Source organism: Harpia harpyja, chromosome 8 (genome assembly GCF_026419915.1).
Source record: "Harpia harpyja isolate bHarHar1 chromosome 8, bHarHar1 primary haplotype, whole genome shotgun sequence".
NCBI classification, from domain to species: domain Eukaryota; kingdom Metazoa; phylum Chordata; class Aves; order Accipitriformes; family Accipitridae; genus Harpia; species Harpia harpyja.
The window spans coordinates 14960740-14976916 of NC_068947.1; the positions used below are offsets into that span (position 1 = coordinate 14960740).

The 16177-nt window shown below is 40.0% G+C and overlaps 2 protein-coding genes across 7 annotated transcripts in view; one reads left to right on the top strand and one right to left on the bottom strand.

Moving 5' to 3' along the window:
- The window catches only part of TTC3 (tetratricopeptide repeat domain 3), a 66848-nt gene extending 59273 nt beyond the window's left edge, over positions 1–7575 (bottom strand). For 4 of the 6 annotated variants that reach the window (XM_052794780.1, XM_052794776.1, XM_052794779.1 and 1 more), the window contains exons 1-5: positions 7484–7575; positions 6508–6593; positions 3457–3502; positions 1699–1831; positions 1194–1281 (exon numbers count right to left, since the gene is read on the bottom strand). In XM_052794780.1, coding sequence (XP_052650740.1) covers positions 1194–1281; positions 1699–1831; positions 3457–3502; positions 6508–6593; positions 7484–7553 — 423 coding nt within the window. In that variant the 5' untranslated portion in view covers positions 7554–7575. Of the gene's footprint in view, positions 1–1193; positions 1282–1698; positions 1832–3456; positions 3503–6507; positions 6594–7162; positions 7288–7483 lie in introns of those variants that run through there. The other 2 variants (XM_052794775.1, XM_052794777.1) reach the window with 2 other exon arrangements.
- Positions 7576–7790: 215 nt separating this feature from the next.
- On the top strand, positions 7791–14493 carry PIGP (phosphatidylinositol glycan anchor biosynthesis class P). The gene is made up of 5 exons (XM_052794797.1): positions 7791–7809; positions 8214–8314; positions 9585–9657; positions 10183–10301; positions 11710–14493. Exons 2-5 carry the CDS (start codon positions 8233–8235, stop codon positions 11838–11840), a joined length of 405 nt encoding a protein of 134 aa, XP_052650757.1. The 5' UTR covers positions 7791–7809; positions 8214–8232; the 3' UTR covers positions 11841–14493.
- The last annotated feature ends 1684 nt before the right edge of the window (positions 14494–16177 follow it).

The window sequence follows — 16177 nt, forward strand, 5'->3', positions numbered from 1 at the left end:
TCAGATTCAACCCAGTAACATCTTCTGTTCTGCTTGAACACAGTATCATTTGGACAGTTGCTCTGGTCCATTTCAAAGTTTCAGGAAATACTCTTGTATTCAGTAGCAAATCCCCTACTATTTTTGTTGAAAAATAAATAAATGTCGATGTGGAAATAGAGAATGCATGGATGCTGTGACATCTGGTTAGGAAAGGCAGCCACTTTAACCGCTTCTGCGGTTATCTACATACCAAAGAACCAGTTGATACATCCAATGAAAACCATCCAAAACAACAGTACTTCCTCTCCTGAGATCTTCTGCTCCTCCAAATGAATTTTACTATTGGATATACAATCTTTTACATGGAGAAGGAGATACAGGCTGAGGAAGTAAGAAGAGGGAAGCAGAGGTAAACAGGGAGGTGGGAATATATACAGACCCTCTCGTATAAAGATCGAATGGGAGACTACCAGAGGAGGAAACAGCACAAAGAAACCATCACATGAGGCAAAATGGAAAAACTGCAGGGACATCCTAAAGTACAAGAAGGAGAAAATAGAGCACTCGGATAGCCTGAAGGAGGAAGCCGCAAAAAGAGCATAAGGAAGTATGAATCCACAAGATCAATATAGTACATGAATACCTAATCACAGAAAGTCATACAACGGTAAGGTGGACTGGAAAAGTGTAGCTTGGGGTTAAGTACAGAATTTCAACATACGAATTTTTTTTAAAATGTGTCATACCTAAATAAAAAAAAAAAATCTCTTCCCTTCAGCTGCTGAGAACATTTCTTTTATCATTCTCTCCTCTGAACTGTTATGTTTCTGTTTTAAGTCAGCAACAGTAGCAAATTTTAAATATCATTTGTTGAATGAGGGAAAAATAACTGAGGGGGAAAAAAAGTGTAACTTGTTCATCCATGAATGGTGCTGTTTTTCTTACTTATATGACACTCTTTCTTAGCAATTTACAAGGGCCCCAGTCAACTGTATTACTGAGTCTGCAAATATTTAGTAAGTTATCCCAACTATAATAAAGCCTATCACACACTTTCTTTCTAGAAACCTGCAACTCAACTATCAGACATTTTATTCACTCCAGCAAAAGGAAATATCTAATTTAAGATATAATCCCAAGCTACATAAGGTACAGATTTAATTAACCTTTTATACTTGAAAACTTACACAAAGTTAAAATACAGTACTTACAACAACTTTTTTAATTAAATCAACAAGGTCTTCCAAAACCTCTAAATCACAAAGCCTCTTCCAATTCCGGTCTAAAATCTGTGAACTGCTTAAAAACAGAAAAAGTTATTATTTAGAAAAATAACACTGTGTTACATGGTCTTAATTACTAATATTTACAGTAATTAGATCTAACCAGGAGTGTGGTTACAAACTCAAATCAAGCCCTTCAGAGGAGGGGAAGGAAAAAAGAGCCGCAAAGTCTTTGGTACTTTTGAAATAAAGGTCATCCATTTAAGTACTTAAATACACTCTTAGATTCCAAACTTCAGAAACCTATACTTAGTATTTTCTTCTGTATATTCAAGAATTACGCCTTCTGACCTTAACTAACTTAGCCCACTGGTGAAAACATTCCTGCAGACAGTTTAACCACTACTGAAAGTATACAGCGATCTTTCACAGGTAACAACAACAAAAAAAAATTAAAGGCTGATGAAATCACTTCAAGAATATGATTACTTACCTCCAATCAGCTACCAAAGAGTTACTTTCACTTTTGAAGAGAAGAGGCCAAAAGATGCGTATTTTAATAACGTTGCAATATTCTCTTAATGTGTCAACCGGCTGACTGCACCATACTTCACAGGGATCAACATCTTCAAGAAAAGTTAGGAATTAGACTACACAGTTCAGGCATTACACGTAATCAAAGTCCAAATAAACATTCAAAAACATCAGTTATTTCCATACTGTATTCCTAACTACTATCTAACCAAAACAAGAAAACCTGAACACTCTAAATACATCTGGCAACTTGAGGGTTTTTATAAATTGAACGGGGAGAGGGAACTTATATGGAGGTAAGAATAGGGACCTGCTAGCAGGCTTACATTCCCTGCTCAAGGAATTCTCCGTGTTCTACATATCTGTTGTATTGATATAATACATTTTAAAAGAATAAATGCAGCCTGCTTCTAAATGAGGAGCGTAACCAGGGCTGTCAGCTGTTTAATAGCTATAAGGGATGCTATTTTCAAGATAAAACATGAGCCTCTTCTAACTGTACCCATGTAATTATTTTCTACAATAAATCCAGAGTAGTTTGGCACATAGCAACATGGTACGAAAGGATCAGCAATATTCTTCTTTTTTCTCCAGAGGCCATTATGTGTGTGATGCATAGCTCTTTCAAAAATATAATGTATTTCCCTCAGAGACTTTCTTTAAAAGGTAAAGATCCTTATCAGACTACTGAGGTGTGTGCTGGTTTTGGCTGGGCTAGAGTTAATTTTCTTCAGAGCAGTTTGTATGGTGCTGTGTTTTACTTATTGCTGAGCAGTGCTTACACAGAGTCAAGGCCTTTTCTGCTTCTCACCGCACCCAGCCAGCGAGTAGGCTGGGGGTGCCCAAGAAGCTGGGAGAGCTGACCCCAACTGACCAAAGGGATATTCCATACCATATGACATCATGCTCAGCATATAAAACAAGGGGAAGAAGAAAGAAGCAGGGGACATTCAGAGTTATGGCATTTTGTCTTCCCAGGTAACTGTTACACATGATGGAGTCCTGCTTTCCTGGAGATGGCTGAACACCCACCTGCTGATTGGAAGTAGTGAATGGATTCCTTGTTTTGCTTTGCTTGCGTGCGTGGCTTTTGCTTTACCTATTAAACTGTCTGTACCTCAACCCACGAGTTTTCTCACTTTTACTCTTCTGATTCTCTCCCCCATTCCACCGGGGGGTGGAGCGAGCGAGCGGCTGTGTGGCACTTAGTTGCTGGCTGGGGTTAAACCACGACAAGGTGGCATCAAGTACTCTCAGAACAGAAGCAGAATTATCTGAGAGTCTGAATACATGCAAAAATTTATTTTACACAGCTGGCTGTGTTCATCCGAGTTTCCTACATATTACAAGTTACCATTTGTTGTATGTGTCTTTAGACCTATACAGCTAAAACACAGCTACAAGTAAAACACAGGTAATGAACACAAGCCTGAGATTTACTCCATCCTCATAACATTAACTGACTGCCTATATGTACCTATTATTGACTATTTACACTGTTCTCACAAATGTATAGCAGTCTTCCGCACACTACATTAGGACAAAAAGATGAGAATTCTTCCAGTGAAAAAGAACATACCAATGCTTCTGCTCGTAAATAATAATTTTCTACTTATTCAGACAAAATAAGGAAAAAAGTGAAATAGCAATCAAAAGATCCAAACACAGCACAAAAAGTGCATTTTTAAGTTATGTAATATTCATTTAGTTTACATACCTGTTTTAGGCTTATGCGGCGATTGCTGTACAAACACTCCATGACCCTAAAGACAAACATATTTTTTAACATTGCACGTCTTGCAAATGTGTTACACTAACCATAAGCAATGATTGCTGAACTGTTTCTAAATATTAAACCAATATAAACTGTTTACATCAAGGGAAGGAAGGGATGGAAGCAATTTTTATGTTCTGTCACCAATTCCTTTTCTCAAGAAAAGGTAGTTATTGAGCATATTTAGACCAGTATAAAAGATGGTTATGGTTATATCTTCATAAGCAAGCAGCATGATCAAGGAGGAAACAAATCTATAAAGCAAAGTATTTGGTACTGAGCAGTCTACTTTCACATTATATGCTTTTCAAGGAGTTTTAGTTTGCATTGGTTCAAATCTAGTCCCATAGATTGAGCATCCATTCATCGTTGATGCATGTTACCTATACTCTTAAAAGCATCTTCTAGTGTCATCCCCAATGAATCCTACTAGCACACTCTAAGACCTCTTCACAACATAAGCCAAAACATGAAAGACAGGGACAATTGGGATATTTGCTTCAAAAGCATTCTCGTGACCCAAACTAAAATACTAATGCAGACATGTTAATTAACAAAATTAATTAATAATTAACTAAAATTATTTAGTAAACTATTATCAACTATAATTACTTAGTAATTAACTAAAATACTCACGCATACACCATGGACCTAGACAGGAAAATTATTTCTATTTACCTACTCGTTCTGAACAGAGTTTTTTATAAAATGTTAATAATGCTCATTCAATGCTCACCAGCATCTCATTATCTTCTAAGACCAATCTGAGGTGGGTGAATACCCCATGCTTTTTCCCCCCATCCGATTCTCCCAAGAATAAAATACTACTGGTATTCTCCATTATCCCACATGTTTCTGCACTTCTGCCAATGGTTTTCTGAGAAAAACAAGGAAACTTAAAAGTCTCCAATATTTTGCACTACCAAACAAGAAACCCCTTTGGCTCCAATCTATAATTCACATCAAGCACAGCCAAAAAGCAAACAAAGGAAACAAAAACAAACATGGGAAAAAAGCATGTTTACTAGAGTTAACACAACGATTTGTGTTGCTGTCTTAAGAAAAAAGCATAGCCATTAAAAAAATGTCCATAGATTAATAGTTACAAATGGATGGGAAAACTTTTACTAGTTTAAACGCTATATTAAATCACACTAGACTAGTATTCTAAAAATTAATAATTCAAAAGCGGGTACTAGGCAGCAATATAATGTTCAAGAATACCTAAGGAAACATGTTAAGACGACAACACAGGTTTTCAAAAAATAATAATTAAGTTTTGACAGTTAGCACATGTATATTTAAATAAATACATATATATCAAAATAAGTGGAGTGGTTGATTTACTATTTCATGGCAGCATACTGTATCAACACTTTAATGGGTTTAAAACACAGTATTCCATATGAGCCCCTCAAGCTGAAGAATAAATAACTTTCTTCTGTTTTACAGATCCCTACAAAGTCTATTATTTCAGTAAACATTACATATGTGTCATTTAATAAATACTACGTATCATGTCTCTGTATTGATGCATTATCATTTCAAAAGAAATGCAAAACTATTTCTGACTATGACTGGAGAACAGTATAAAAACAAACTAATTACCAACTTTATGAAGTTTCTTTAACAGACCTTTATTCTTTCAGTGGCAGACTTTCTGGAAATACTAGCATGCTGTGCAATGATGACTAACTTGACTAAGGTGATGACAAGCAATCGTGATTTCACTCGAAGTAGCATTTCTGAACTATTACAACATTACATGTAAATCAAGGCTTACTCTCAAAAATAAGTAATTGTAACATCAACATATTTAACAGACCAGGACACTCAATAACAAAGAGGAACAAAATTAACTATTATTTCAAAATCAGTTAATCTTGAAAGATTACTGAACATCTCCTTCACTCCAGTTGAGCATTTTGCTACAATATTTTAAAACAAAACAAACCACACAGCCCCCCACATACATACCCCCTCTACACATCAAGCCCAAGGTGGTGTTCCCACCAAAGCAAACTTGAAAACCAAGATTTAGCACTTGCACAGAATCAAGGGCTTGCTTTCCATAGCACGGCACACACACCACCTTAAGAGATAAAATGTCTAGTATCTTAGGCTAACACAGCTGTTAAAGTACTTCATTTTGTCCACAGCATAAAAAAAAAAAAATCTTTATTGATGTCAACAATTTCCAATGAGACTCACTACTCTACTGGTAACGGTCCCTTATAAAGATACAGCTGTACAAATAAGAAATTCAATTTACCTGTACTTTTTATTTCTGCATAGGAAAAAGAACAGTAGGCCAGCTTGTTTGTATTTCGCAGCAGCAACACTTAGAATAACTAACTCACAACTGAACTCTCCAAGCAGCAGAAAGATTAACTACCACAGTGTTTTCTAAGATTCTTAAGCATAGCAAGAAGGGGAAAGTAAGAGTCAAGGCAAGCATTCTTGGAAGTACTAAAACAGAAGAGTGCTACAGTTTATTCAATAAAAGGAACAACTAAATAAGTAAAGGCCTTATTGGGCACAAAGAACTAGAAAAAAATTGTAAGAGGTGACAAGAACAAAGAATGGGTGAATGCTCTGCAGTTAATTTGCAGAGTTGAACTTAAGTGAACTAAGTTGCAATGGCTTTGCAATTAAAGGAACTGAATCTGTCACTCTGAGGTATATCATCCCAAGTATGGCCTGGATACACAGCCAACAGGTTGGCCAAGCTCTGCCAATAGGACCTATGCATCACTGTCTATTTTTACACAGTTGTATATGCATTCAGGAAAACCTGCCTGATAAGAGGATACACAGTTTCTATGCTCTACCCCAATTTAGTACTTCTGCAAGTGAGTAACACACAGTGGTATAAGGTACCTTTGCATCAGTTTGAATTAATCAACATTAGCAATTACTCTGTAGATCAAATTTGGGTATAAACCCCACTAGAACATCTTGCAAAGTTTTTCATCTAGTTTCAAACCTACTTACCAATTCACAGCAAGATTTATCACCAGCATAAAAAGCCAAGGCTGCAAACTCGGATTCAGCTATAGGTTCACCCATGGTACATGATCCTGAAAGAAAAGGATTATGAGAAATACACGAGGGGAAGGCAAGAGGCAAATAACACGTACTTTGCAGGACTTAAAATGATCACAACATTAAATTACACTTTGCAAGAGTTTCGCGGAAGACGTGTTCTTATTTTTACATAGCGCAGGTTAACGTTGAAAACAGTAATCTAAAGCATCAGTTAAAAGCTAGTTAAATCGATTAACTAACAGTCTTCGAAGGCCCCGACGCCTAACAGTACTCCAGCACGCTACCTCACACCTGAGAGGCAGGGGAGGGAAGGGCAGTTTCTACCAGCCGCGTCAGGGGCAGCCTCTCAGGAACTATTGACACATCCCGGGAGAGCGGAGTCAGGCACCCCTCCCGCTCCGCCGGGCAGCCCCGTCTGACAGAACCAGGGGCGCAGCCCCCGCCCAGGCCGCGCGTCCCCTCTCCTGCCCGACGGCTGGCCCGGCAGCGCCCGTCCCGGCCCGTCCCGTCCCGCCCCGACAGCTCCGCCAGAGGCGAGGCGGGGGCCGGCCGGGCTCCCCACCGCCGTTAGACCCCGGAAGCCCCGAGGCTCGCCACTGACGTGTCGCAGCCCGGCGTTTCCCGCCGGGACAGCCCTGCCCGTGCCCGGTCCTCCCCGCGGCAAAGAGCTCCAGCAAACCGGAGGTGCTCCGCCGCGGCTCCCGTGGACGACAGCACCGGTTCCCGCCCCAGACGGACCGGACCGGGCCGGGCCGGGCCGGGCCGGGGTGGGCGTCACCCTGCCGGGGGCTCCGGAGAGACGGGCGTCACCCTCCCGGAGCCAGCCCCACCAGCGGACGGGGGGTCACCAGCCCGGCGAGGGACGGGGAGAGGGGAGCGCCCGCCGCCGCCGCCCCAGCGCCCGCCAACTTCCCTCACTCACCAGCCGCCGCCTCAGCCCGCCGCGCTCCCCTCCGGCTCCACAGGGCACAGGGCCGAGGCGACTCCCGCATGCCCCCCCAGCGAGCCCCTCCCGCCGCGCGCGCCAGCTGCCCCGCCCAGCCGGGCCCTGGCTACTGGCTAGTTACAGCCTGACGTCAAGGGAACGAGCCAACGCACGGCCAGCAGCCGGCGGTCCCCGCCTGCCGCGAACCCGCCGGCTCTGCGCATGCGCCCGCTGCCGAGGGGCGGTCCGCAGCCGGTGGGGCGGCCGGGGGTTCTCTGACTGCGCATGTGTGAGAGGCGGCCCGGCGGGGCGGCGGATTCGCGGTACCGGGGGGTTAGGGAGCGCGGCTGGGCGCCTCCGCCTTCGTCCTCCTGCTGCTGCTGCGGAGGGGGTCCTGGGTGTGGTTTCCTCCCCTAGCCAGGCCGTGACCCCGAAAGGAAGGAGGCAGAGCGGCTTCGCTGGGCGGGGCGGGGGGTCGGTAGCACCGCGGCTCCTGTGGGTCCCTTGAGGGGGCGGGTGCCGCCTGGCAGGCGCATGCGGGTTTCCCTCCGCCCCCCCCCCCGGGGCTGAGGGGAGGGGGGTGCGCGCGTGGGCTGGGGAGCAAAACCGGCAGCGTGTGCGGTGTGGCTTCCCGCACCCACGAACAACGGGGGTGTTCCGAGAGGAACTTACCGGGAAACCTCTAACAGCTTCTTACCGTGTTCCGCTCCCCGCCCCCCCCCCGAAGTTAAAGGGAAGAGACCAGTATGGTTGAAAACTCTCCAGCCCCGTTGCCAGAAAGGGCAATATATGGATTTGCTCTGTTTTTAGGATCGTGGTTTGGCTTTAGTAAGTATACCGGGTACTGAATACTTAACCGAAAAGTGTTTTGCTTTGCTTACGGCACAAATGTAATTCCGGTAAGACCATCTGAAAAGGATCAAAATTGTGTTGCACTGCTTATTGTAAGGGTGCATGATGAAGGACTAAGTGAGCATTACGTGCCAGAGCTGTCAGTTGTTATAAAGATCTGTCATTGCCTTCTGTGATTTCCTCGTGTTTTGTCTGTCTTTAACCTTATTATGGGGTCTTTAATAGTATTATGGAGTCAAATTATTTAAAAAATAATCTGCATTCTCATTTTAGTAACTTTTTTACTTGAATTGCATACATTGTCACTATTCAGTAAACATTGTAGGTAGTAGTCCTGTGACCTTCCCCACCCAAATACTGAAAAACAAAATTATGTCAGTCTGGTCAACAGCAATGGAAAGTGATGAGGGTTATACCAGCATTTCTTTGCCAGTGTGACAGGTGCTTTAGCATTTCGCTGGGCATATCTTGCATGCCCACCCAGCACCAAAGCTTGAGAGGATGAGAACACTTTTCAACACAGAAATAGTGCTGCAAATACACTGTAGTCAAATAATAAACCAGGATCCTACTGGAAGTCTTTCTCGCCCTTAGGAGGTAAGTAGAAATGAAAGTAAGTTGGTGTCTGTTCCTCTCACAGGAAGCCACTGCTGTTCTGTAACTTGAGTCACCATTTGGCTACTAACCTGTTCCCCTCAAGTTTTGTTAAACCTTTGTCTGGATTTGTTGTTAGAGAGCAAAATTTCTCAGTACTGGTTTTGTTGACATGAAAATGATTAACTTGCCAAGAATCAGAAAGTATTTCCAGTAACTCTTTCTGAACAGTTGCATCCAAGCACTGCAATTCTACCAACTTTTCTTTCAACCAAATGACCCACTGTGCGATCATTTTCTGCTTAAATATTTTCTACATTCAGAGTCATTTGGCATCCTTTTACTGAGGGTTTTTTTGTTCTGCAGTTCAACAAGAAATTCTTATCCGTCTGCATAGGAAATCAGAACCTAAACGTTAAAGGAAATAGAAAAATAGTATCATATAACCAGCTATAAAACATTGCCCCCATATTGGGCAGGTTTTGCGTCCAAGAGGCATATTCTACAATGTTTTGGTAGAGCTATTCTGATTTAAATACTTTAAAAGCAAAATATTGTCTCAGCATGTATCAGTAGGGAAGTTTTGCTCTAAAACTTAGGAAGGAAGTCTAAAACAGTCGTACTATTATGACTTTTTAATTCTTCTGTGCAGTGTTGTATCTTATCTGGGCATATGTTCCCGAGACTTGGCTGTTCTCATTGGGACTAACATACTGGCCTCAAAAGTAAGTTCAACCAATTAAACTCTTTAGCCTGAGTATGTGTAAGTATAGGACACCCTTAATTATTTTCAAATAAAACTTATTTTTAAATAGTGGCCTTGTATCTAATCCAGCTTTTCCTTATGATAAAGGACTGTAATTTTTGTGAAGCATTTTTTTTATGTAGATAAGTAGCTATGATGAAAATTTTTCATTGTGTAATGAAAGAAATAGTATTTGAATGTTTTATGATAAATTTGACATTTTGTTTTCGGGAAGTTTGCCGATGAAAATATAGCAAACTTTAAACCATAATTAAAAAAATAAAAACCTTCTGTAAGGAATCTATTTGACAGTTCATACCAAACTACCTACAGTGACTCTGCAGTCAGTAATTTTGGGAGAGACCAGGGCCCATATTCAGAGGTGGTGTTTCTTTTCCTCTTGGCTAAGTTTGTGCTAGATACAACAACAACCACTATATTAAAACTGTTATATCATTAGGCATTTGTTATTATGTTATGTAAATTTTAAAATCTTTTTCCTCAGATACTGGGCAGTTGCTTTGCCAGCGTACCTACTAGTTGCTATAGGAATTGGTTATATATTACTTTTCGGTATTAACATGATGAGTACAGCTCCACTTAACTCCACACATACCATTACAGGTAATTTTATTGGTGTTTTTTTTAAGATTTTGATACTTAACTGATAATTTCTGTAAATATATCTATGTAGCCATATATAATATGAATCAAATTTTAAGCCTTTAAATATTTTTATCTAGAAAAGGAGTTCTTGGAAGTACTGAAGTACTAGAGTGAAAAGATAGCCACAAGCCTGACTCTTCCCTCTTTGCCCTCTTATGGCAGTGGTTTCCAACTAGTAGAGTGTACTTTTTTAGTAAAACAGACCACATTAGAGGAACAGAGATTAGGCATATAAAGATCCCCCAAGCGTGCACCTTGCATTACAAACCAGTGAAGAGTGTCATGGGGAGAAGGGTGTGAGTACCTGCCTGGCAGTAGCAGAAGTGGAAAGGCATGCAGGAGTCAAGGTGTTGCAAAGGAGGATGTTGCAGTATTGAGGCCTGATCAGGTATGTTGGTGATTCGCTATGTAAAAAAGCTGTTCTTCAGTTTTTCTCTCAACTTTTGCGTAGCCTTTACTCCTGCCAAGGAGACATGTTCTAGGCATTCACAATATTCTCCAGGCAGCTACATCTTCCTCCACATGAGGAATTCCACCACTATTTGCAGGGGGCCATTTTTGTTAGAAAAAGTGTAGCCTGTAAACTTTGGCAAGAAGGTTACCTATTGCTAAGACTGCTGAAGTTGCATCATTTTAACAAACTATGTACATAGTATTACATTACACTGAGCTGCTAAGGAAAAAAAATCAGTCAAGGCTGTAGTTCAAATGCATTACTCCAGTGCTTCTGTCAAGAACTGCCATTTAGTCATCCCTGTGTTCCTGGCCACTCATTCACACTCTCATGTCACTCTCTCATTTGGTGTCAACCAAAGAGTTTGTGTGGCTGTATGGCAGGTGGGATGGGGGACCTACTCTGTTTGAAAAACAACTATATTTGAAAATTTTCTTTTACAGAGGGAGCAGTTCCATAATTGTGTTCAAAGTGCACCTGTACAAATGTTTATGCTGTTACAGGAATGGGCGCTGTGTGGTGATGGGAACAAGCAGCCAAGATAAAGGGAGGGTGGACAGAATCTCTCAGCAGAAATCCTAGTACAAAGTGTTCAAACTACAGACTGAGCTATTCACTGTGGGTTTTTTAATCTGTTCTTTTTGTCTTTGGGTAGTTACGGTTTAATGGCATACAGCATCTTAAACCAAGCAAAGTCCCAGGCAGTGATTTCAGCAGGAGGGTAGGGTTGATTTCTTCAGGGGCTCTACTAATATATGTTGATGTAAAGCATTTCTGATGACCGTCTCATTATACCTCAGCAAGATGGGGTTTTCAGCATGGCTTATAGTTGCTAAATGTATACAGTGTTGCATGTTGTTCTTGAAAGAAAAAAATCTTTACTACATGAAATGTTCTCATTGTCTCTTGTAGATAACTATGCAAAAAAGCAGCAACAGAAGAAATTTCAAGAAGAAGCAATTCCAGCATTGAGGGATATTCCCATCAGTGAAGTAAACAGAATGTTTTTCCTTCCTGAAAAAGGAATCTGCAATAGCAGATAGTCGTTATTAAGATCTGTTTGAATAAAGGATTAGTAGAAGTATTACGTAAGGAAAATCAAAACCTCTCCAAGCTAAAAAAACCCTTCTTTCTGCTTGTAGAACAAAGCTGCTTTTTTTTCTGAATTTCTAACTAAATTTATGTTAACACATTTCATTGAGATGGCTTGATTTTATTTATTATGCATGCATCTTGATAACCTGCATTGGTATGAGAATTATGCCACATGAATTTATCTAACCATTCTTCTAAGTTTAAAATAGCATTCTATTACTTTTAGATTTCTGCTTGTAATTTCTCTCTGAGAGTGAAAGAAATAGTTTTGGACATAGATTAATTCTATTTCCCTTTGAATTCAGGGAGAGAAAATATGTTCCTCTAGTCAAATGCTTAAGGATTTTTTTTTTTTAACAAGTTATGTTAATTTGAAGTGTTTACTTTGTAGATACGCATGTTTTGTTTGTAAATATTAATAAAATGTAGCTAATTTTTACTTGTTAAAATTAGCCATTTTTCTGTGGTTCTATGATATTTGTCCTGGATAAAGGTGTATAGTGGTCCATTTTTATTTATGCAATTCTTTACTCAGCAAAATATGTTGATTCCCAGCCCCACCCCAAATTGGTGGGCTTATTGAAATATCAAGATTACCAGAAATGAGGAAGGTGGGTTGTGAAGATTTCCTGAAACAAGTCTTGAAATGACTTTTTTTTTTAACCATTCTTAAGAATACTGAAAACTAGGTTCAAGGAAATTTCTAGAAATACAGGAACCAACAGGTCCATCTTATTATAGTCTAGGTTATAGCACAAAGCACAATAACTTGTTATGGCAGTGGTTCAGAGGTTTCTTAAACAGTGAATTTTCTTTCATCTATGCATTACTGAGCAGAGACACAATTTTTATTTCCTTCCAAGAGTCACAAACCCAGGTATCTTCAGTAGTCAAGGTTATTTAGTATGGTTATAAAGACCAGTGAGTGAAGCCTCATTATTGTTTGTTAGGTCTATAGGCCAACTTCTGACCAGCAGAGAATTCAGTTCAAAACATCACTATTTAATTTCCAAAATTTCTTATTATCTTTTAAATTTGTGTGAAGAATTGTATGCCAGTTCTTTAGAAATCAGTCAAAACAACCGTCAGTTGTTGTGGGAAGTCTGAAGACCTGGTAACAATCGATCTGATATGAATATGAAATTTGTAATTTCATGGTCGTCTAGTCTTTAGTAGTTTGCTATTTTTTCCACCTGCATATGAAGAAAAAAAACATGCTAGGTATTATGGGTAGGAGAAAAATACCTTCTTAATGAAGGAAAAAATGCTTTTCAACATTTCACTCTAAAATAGTTGATTTTATGTATATTGTTGTTTGGGGGCATTTCATAAGAATGCATATTTGTACCTAAGCTTAATGACCGTAAATTAGTACAATGTTTATTTGTTTGATAGTTGTAGACTTCTTTGTGAAGTTTTGTTTTTTTAGTTTGCCCCCAGCTGCTACTATTTCCCCCTTCTGCCATGATTTTGCCCTTCTATTAATTTTAATTTACGTGCTCAAACACCCATACATAGGGTGAATTCAAGATTTTATGATCAACAGACATGAAGATCTATTTACTCTTTTGTCAATTCTCTAATCACTGAAGACATTGTAGACACTGAAGTATTGACTGTAATCTTTTTTTTCCTGTGTAATTTCTACCTGTGTTCTATGTTCCTTTTGCTTTCTGAGAAAGCAATTTCGTTTTTAATTCTAAGTTGACAACAAGTGAAGGCCACGTTTCTGGTATTATTTGATGTAAGGATTAATTTAGTCCCTTGTTAAGGATACCCAAATCCCTTCAGGATAAAGAAAAGCTACTGGAAAATGCCCTCAAGCCCTGAAAGCACACAAATTAAAGGACTGTAAACCTTGGACAAAGATTGTATCAGTGATGAATCTGCCATTTCATTTAACTGCAGACCTCACAATTATGGGAAAACTAACAGAGGCACCTAAGTGAGTAGGCAAACTGGGGCCATTTGTTTAAGTAAAACTTGCAGGCATGAAACTCAATCTTTGCTTTTCTGTCACTACTGTGTAGCGGTGCCTCAAAGACACTGTAGTGACCTTTTTTTCAACTTAGGAGTAATGTTTGACACTTCAGAAATCACCTCTGTGATCAAAATAAAACCAGGTAACACCACGTATACGGACTAATGAATATATTGTAGGGAACTGCAGGTGTTTGTTATCCGTCATTTCACAGTCTTGCCTATGACTGTGATTAAGGAAAAGATACACAACTCTGCCAGCAAAGAGAAGAGAGATTCTGGCTTTTGTAAATATACAGCACACTTATAGCTATAGTTATTTAGTGAGATATAGATTTTGCCTTAGATGATATTCAGAAAAAAAACCTGAAGGGATTGAACTGTGTTGCTAGTAGTTCCTTTCTTTACAAAACATACCTGTTCAATGACTGGATATCAGGTATCCATTCTTCTTGGAGACTGAGGAAAAACTAAACAAATAAAGGCAAAACCCTAAATTTGCCCCCATTTTCACCCTTCTGACTTATTGGTGGTGTATTGTTATAGCACAACCAGTAGTAACCAGTAGAGTTAGACCAACTGCATTGTCCCTGCTGAAATAAACCAAATCATGAAACTTCAGCCTTGCTCTTTAATGCACCTTCTAGGATTCTTCTGCAGTTTTTATCATACTGGAGACTGATAGTATTTTACGCATCTTGGTATAAACGTAATTTTGAAAGACAGGTTCCCCCCAAATGGCATTTGAATGAATGTGTATGTAAGCATGTCATAAAAAAATAACAAAGGTGCTGTCGTGGTTTAACCCCAGCCAGCAACTAAGCACCACGCAGCTGCTGACTTACTCCCCCTGCCCTCAGTGGGATGGGGGAGAAAATCAGGAAAAGAAGCAAAACTCATGGGTTGAGATAGGAATGGTTTAATAGAACAGAAAAGAAGAAACTAATAATGATAACACTAATAAAATGACAACAGCAATAATGAAAGGATTGGAGTGTACAAATGATGCGCAGTGCAATTGCTCACCACCCGCCGACCGACACCCAGCCAGTCCCCGAGCGGCGATTCCCCCACCCCCACTTCCCCGTTCCTATACTAGATGGGACGCCCCATGGTATGGAATACACCGTTGGCCAGTTTGGGTCAGGTGCCCTGGCTGTGTCCTGTGCCAACTTCTTGTGCCCCTCCAGCTTTCTCGCTGGCTGGGCATGAGAAGCTGAAAAATCCTTGACTTTAGTCTAAACACTACTGAGCAACAACTGAAAACATCAGTGTTATCAACATTCTTCGCATACTGAACTCAAAACATAGCACTGTACCAGCTACTAGGATGACAATCAACTCTATCCCAGCCGAAACCAGGACAGGTGCACTGTTTCAAATGAAAAGGTTGTATGCCAAAGGAAATAATAGAGTTGTGGTTGCCAAATTTGTGTAAAGGTGGTAGAGTATGTCTCTCTTCTTTCCATCTTAGCTGTAAAGGGAGGGGTAGTAATAACACAGACGATGTGTTTATGATGTTGAAGTTGAGAAATACTGAAAGAGAAACTTTGGGAATAGAGCCATTCAACTGATTTAAAAAGGGAAGCTATCTCGGATTTTGGTCTTTTGCATTGCACTGTATTGAATGCCATAAGCTTGGAGGCTTCAGCACAAATAGAGTGTATGCATGTGAAGTAGCAGAAGAGCTAAATTTGTGTATCCACATAATTTCATTTTTATTGTAAGCATTAATAGTATTTTGCCACTTTAATTGAGATCAACAGGGAGCTATAGTAAAAGAGGTAAACAGTCTGTTGTGAAGTTCAAAGGTATAAAGCATGTGGAGTAAAATATGCAAGCACTTATGAGTAAAAAGTTAGCACAATTTTGTCTGTGTTTGAGTTTACTGTTCCTACAGGTAGGATGACTGGAATAAGAAAAGGAAAGAAAAAGAAATGCAGGATCTCAACTGTTATTTCAGTTTGTAGGCGTGAAAGTGATGTCCTTGCAAGAAGCAATGCTGAGTGAAAAAACTTTTTTCAGCAGTAGTAAAATGGAACTTCTTTCTCCTTGAGATATGCAGGTATACTTTTGCTGTTACCTAAAGCATTCTGAAGTGTACAGGCCATCTTAAAAATACTTTAAGCATACTATGGAATGCTGTCAGCTTGATTTGATGATCTTTAAAATAACCATTGTTTGTGATTGGGGGCAGGGAGAACAGGCTAAAAGGTGAGTAACAAATTATATCAGTCTAGATTTTTTTATGGCAAAAGTTGAGATATCGGTAAGTAGAAACAAAGACCCTTTCATATAAATCAGA

Excerpts from the sequence above, each read along its gene's own strand:
- PIGP (XM_052794797.1), top strand. The coding sequence starts at position 8,233 with ATGGTTGAAAACTCTCCAGCCCCGTTGCCAGAAAGGGCAATATATGGA. Across the intron at positions 9,658-10,182 it reads CTAACATACTGGCCTCAAAA|ATACTGGGCAGTTGCTTTGC; the intron begins GTAAGTTCAACC and ends CTTTTTCCTCAG. Across the intron at positions 10,302-11,709 it reads CTCCACACATACCATTACAG|ATAACTATGCAAAAAAGCAG; the intron begins GTAATTTTATTG and ends TGTCTCTTGTAG.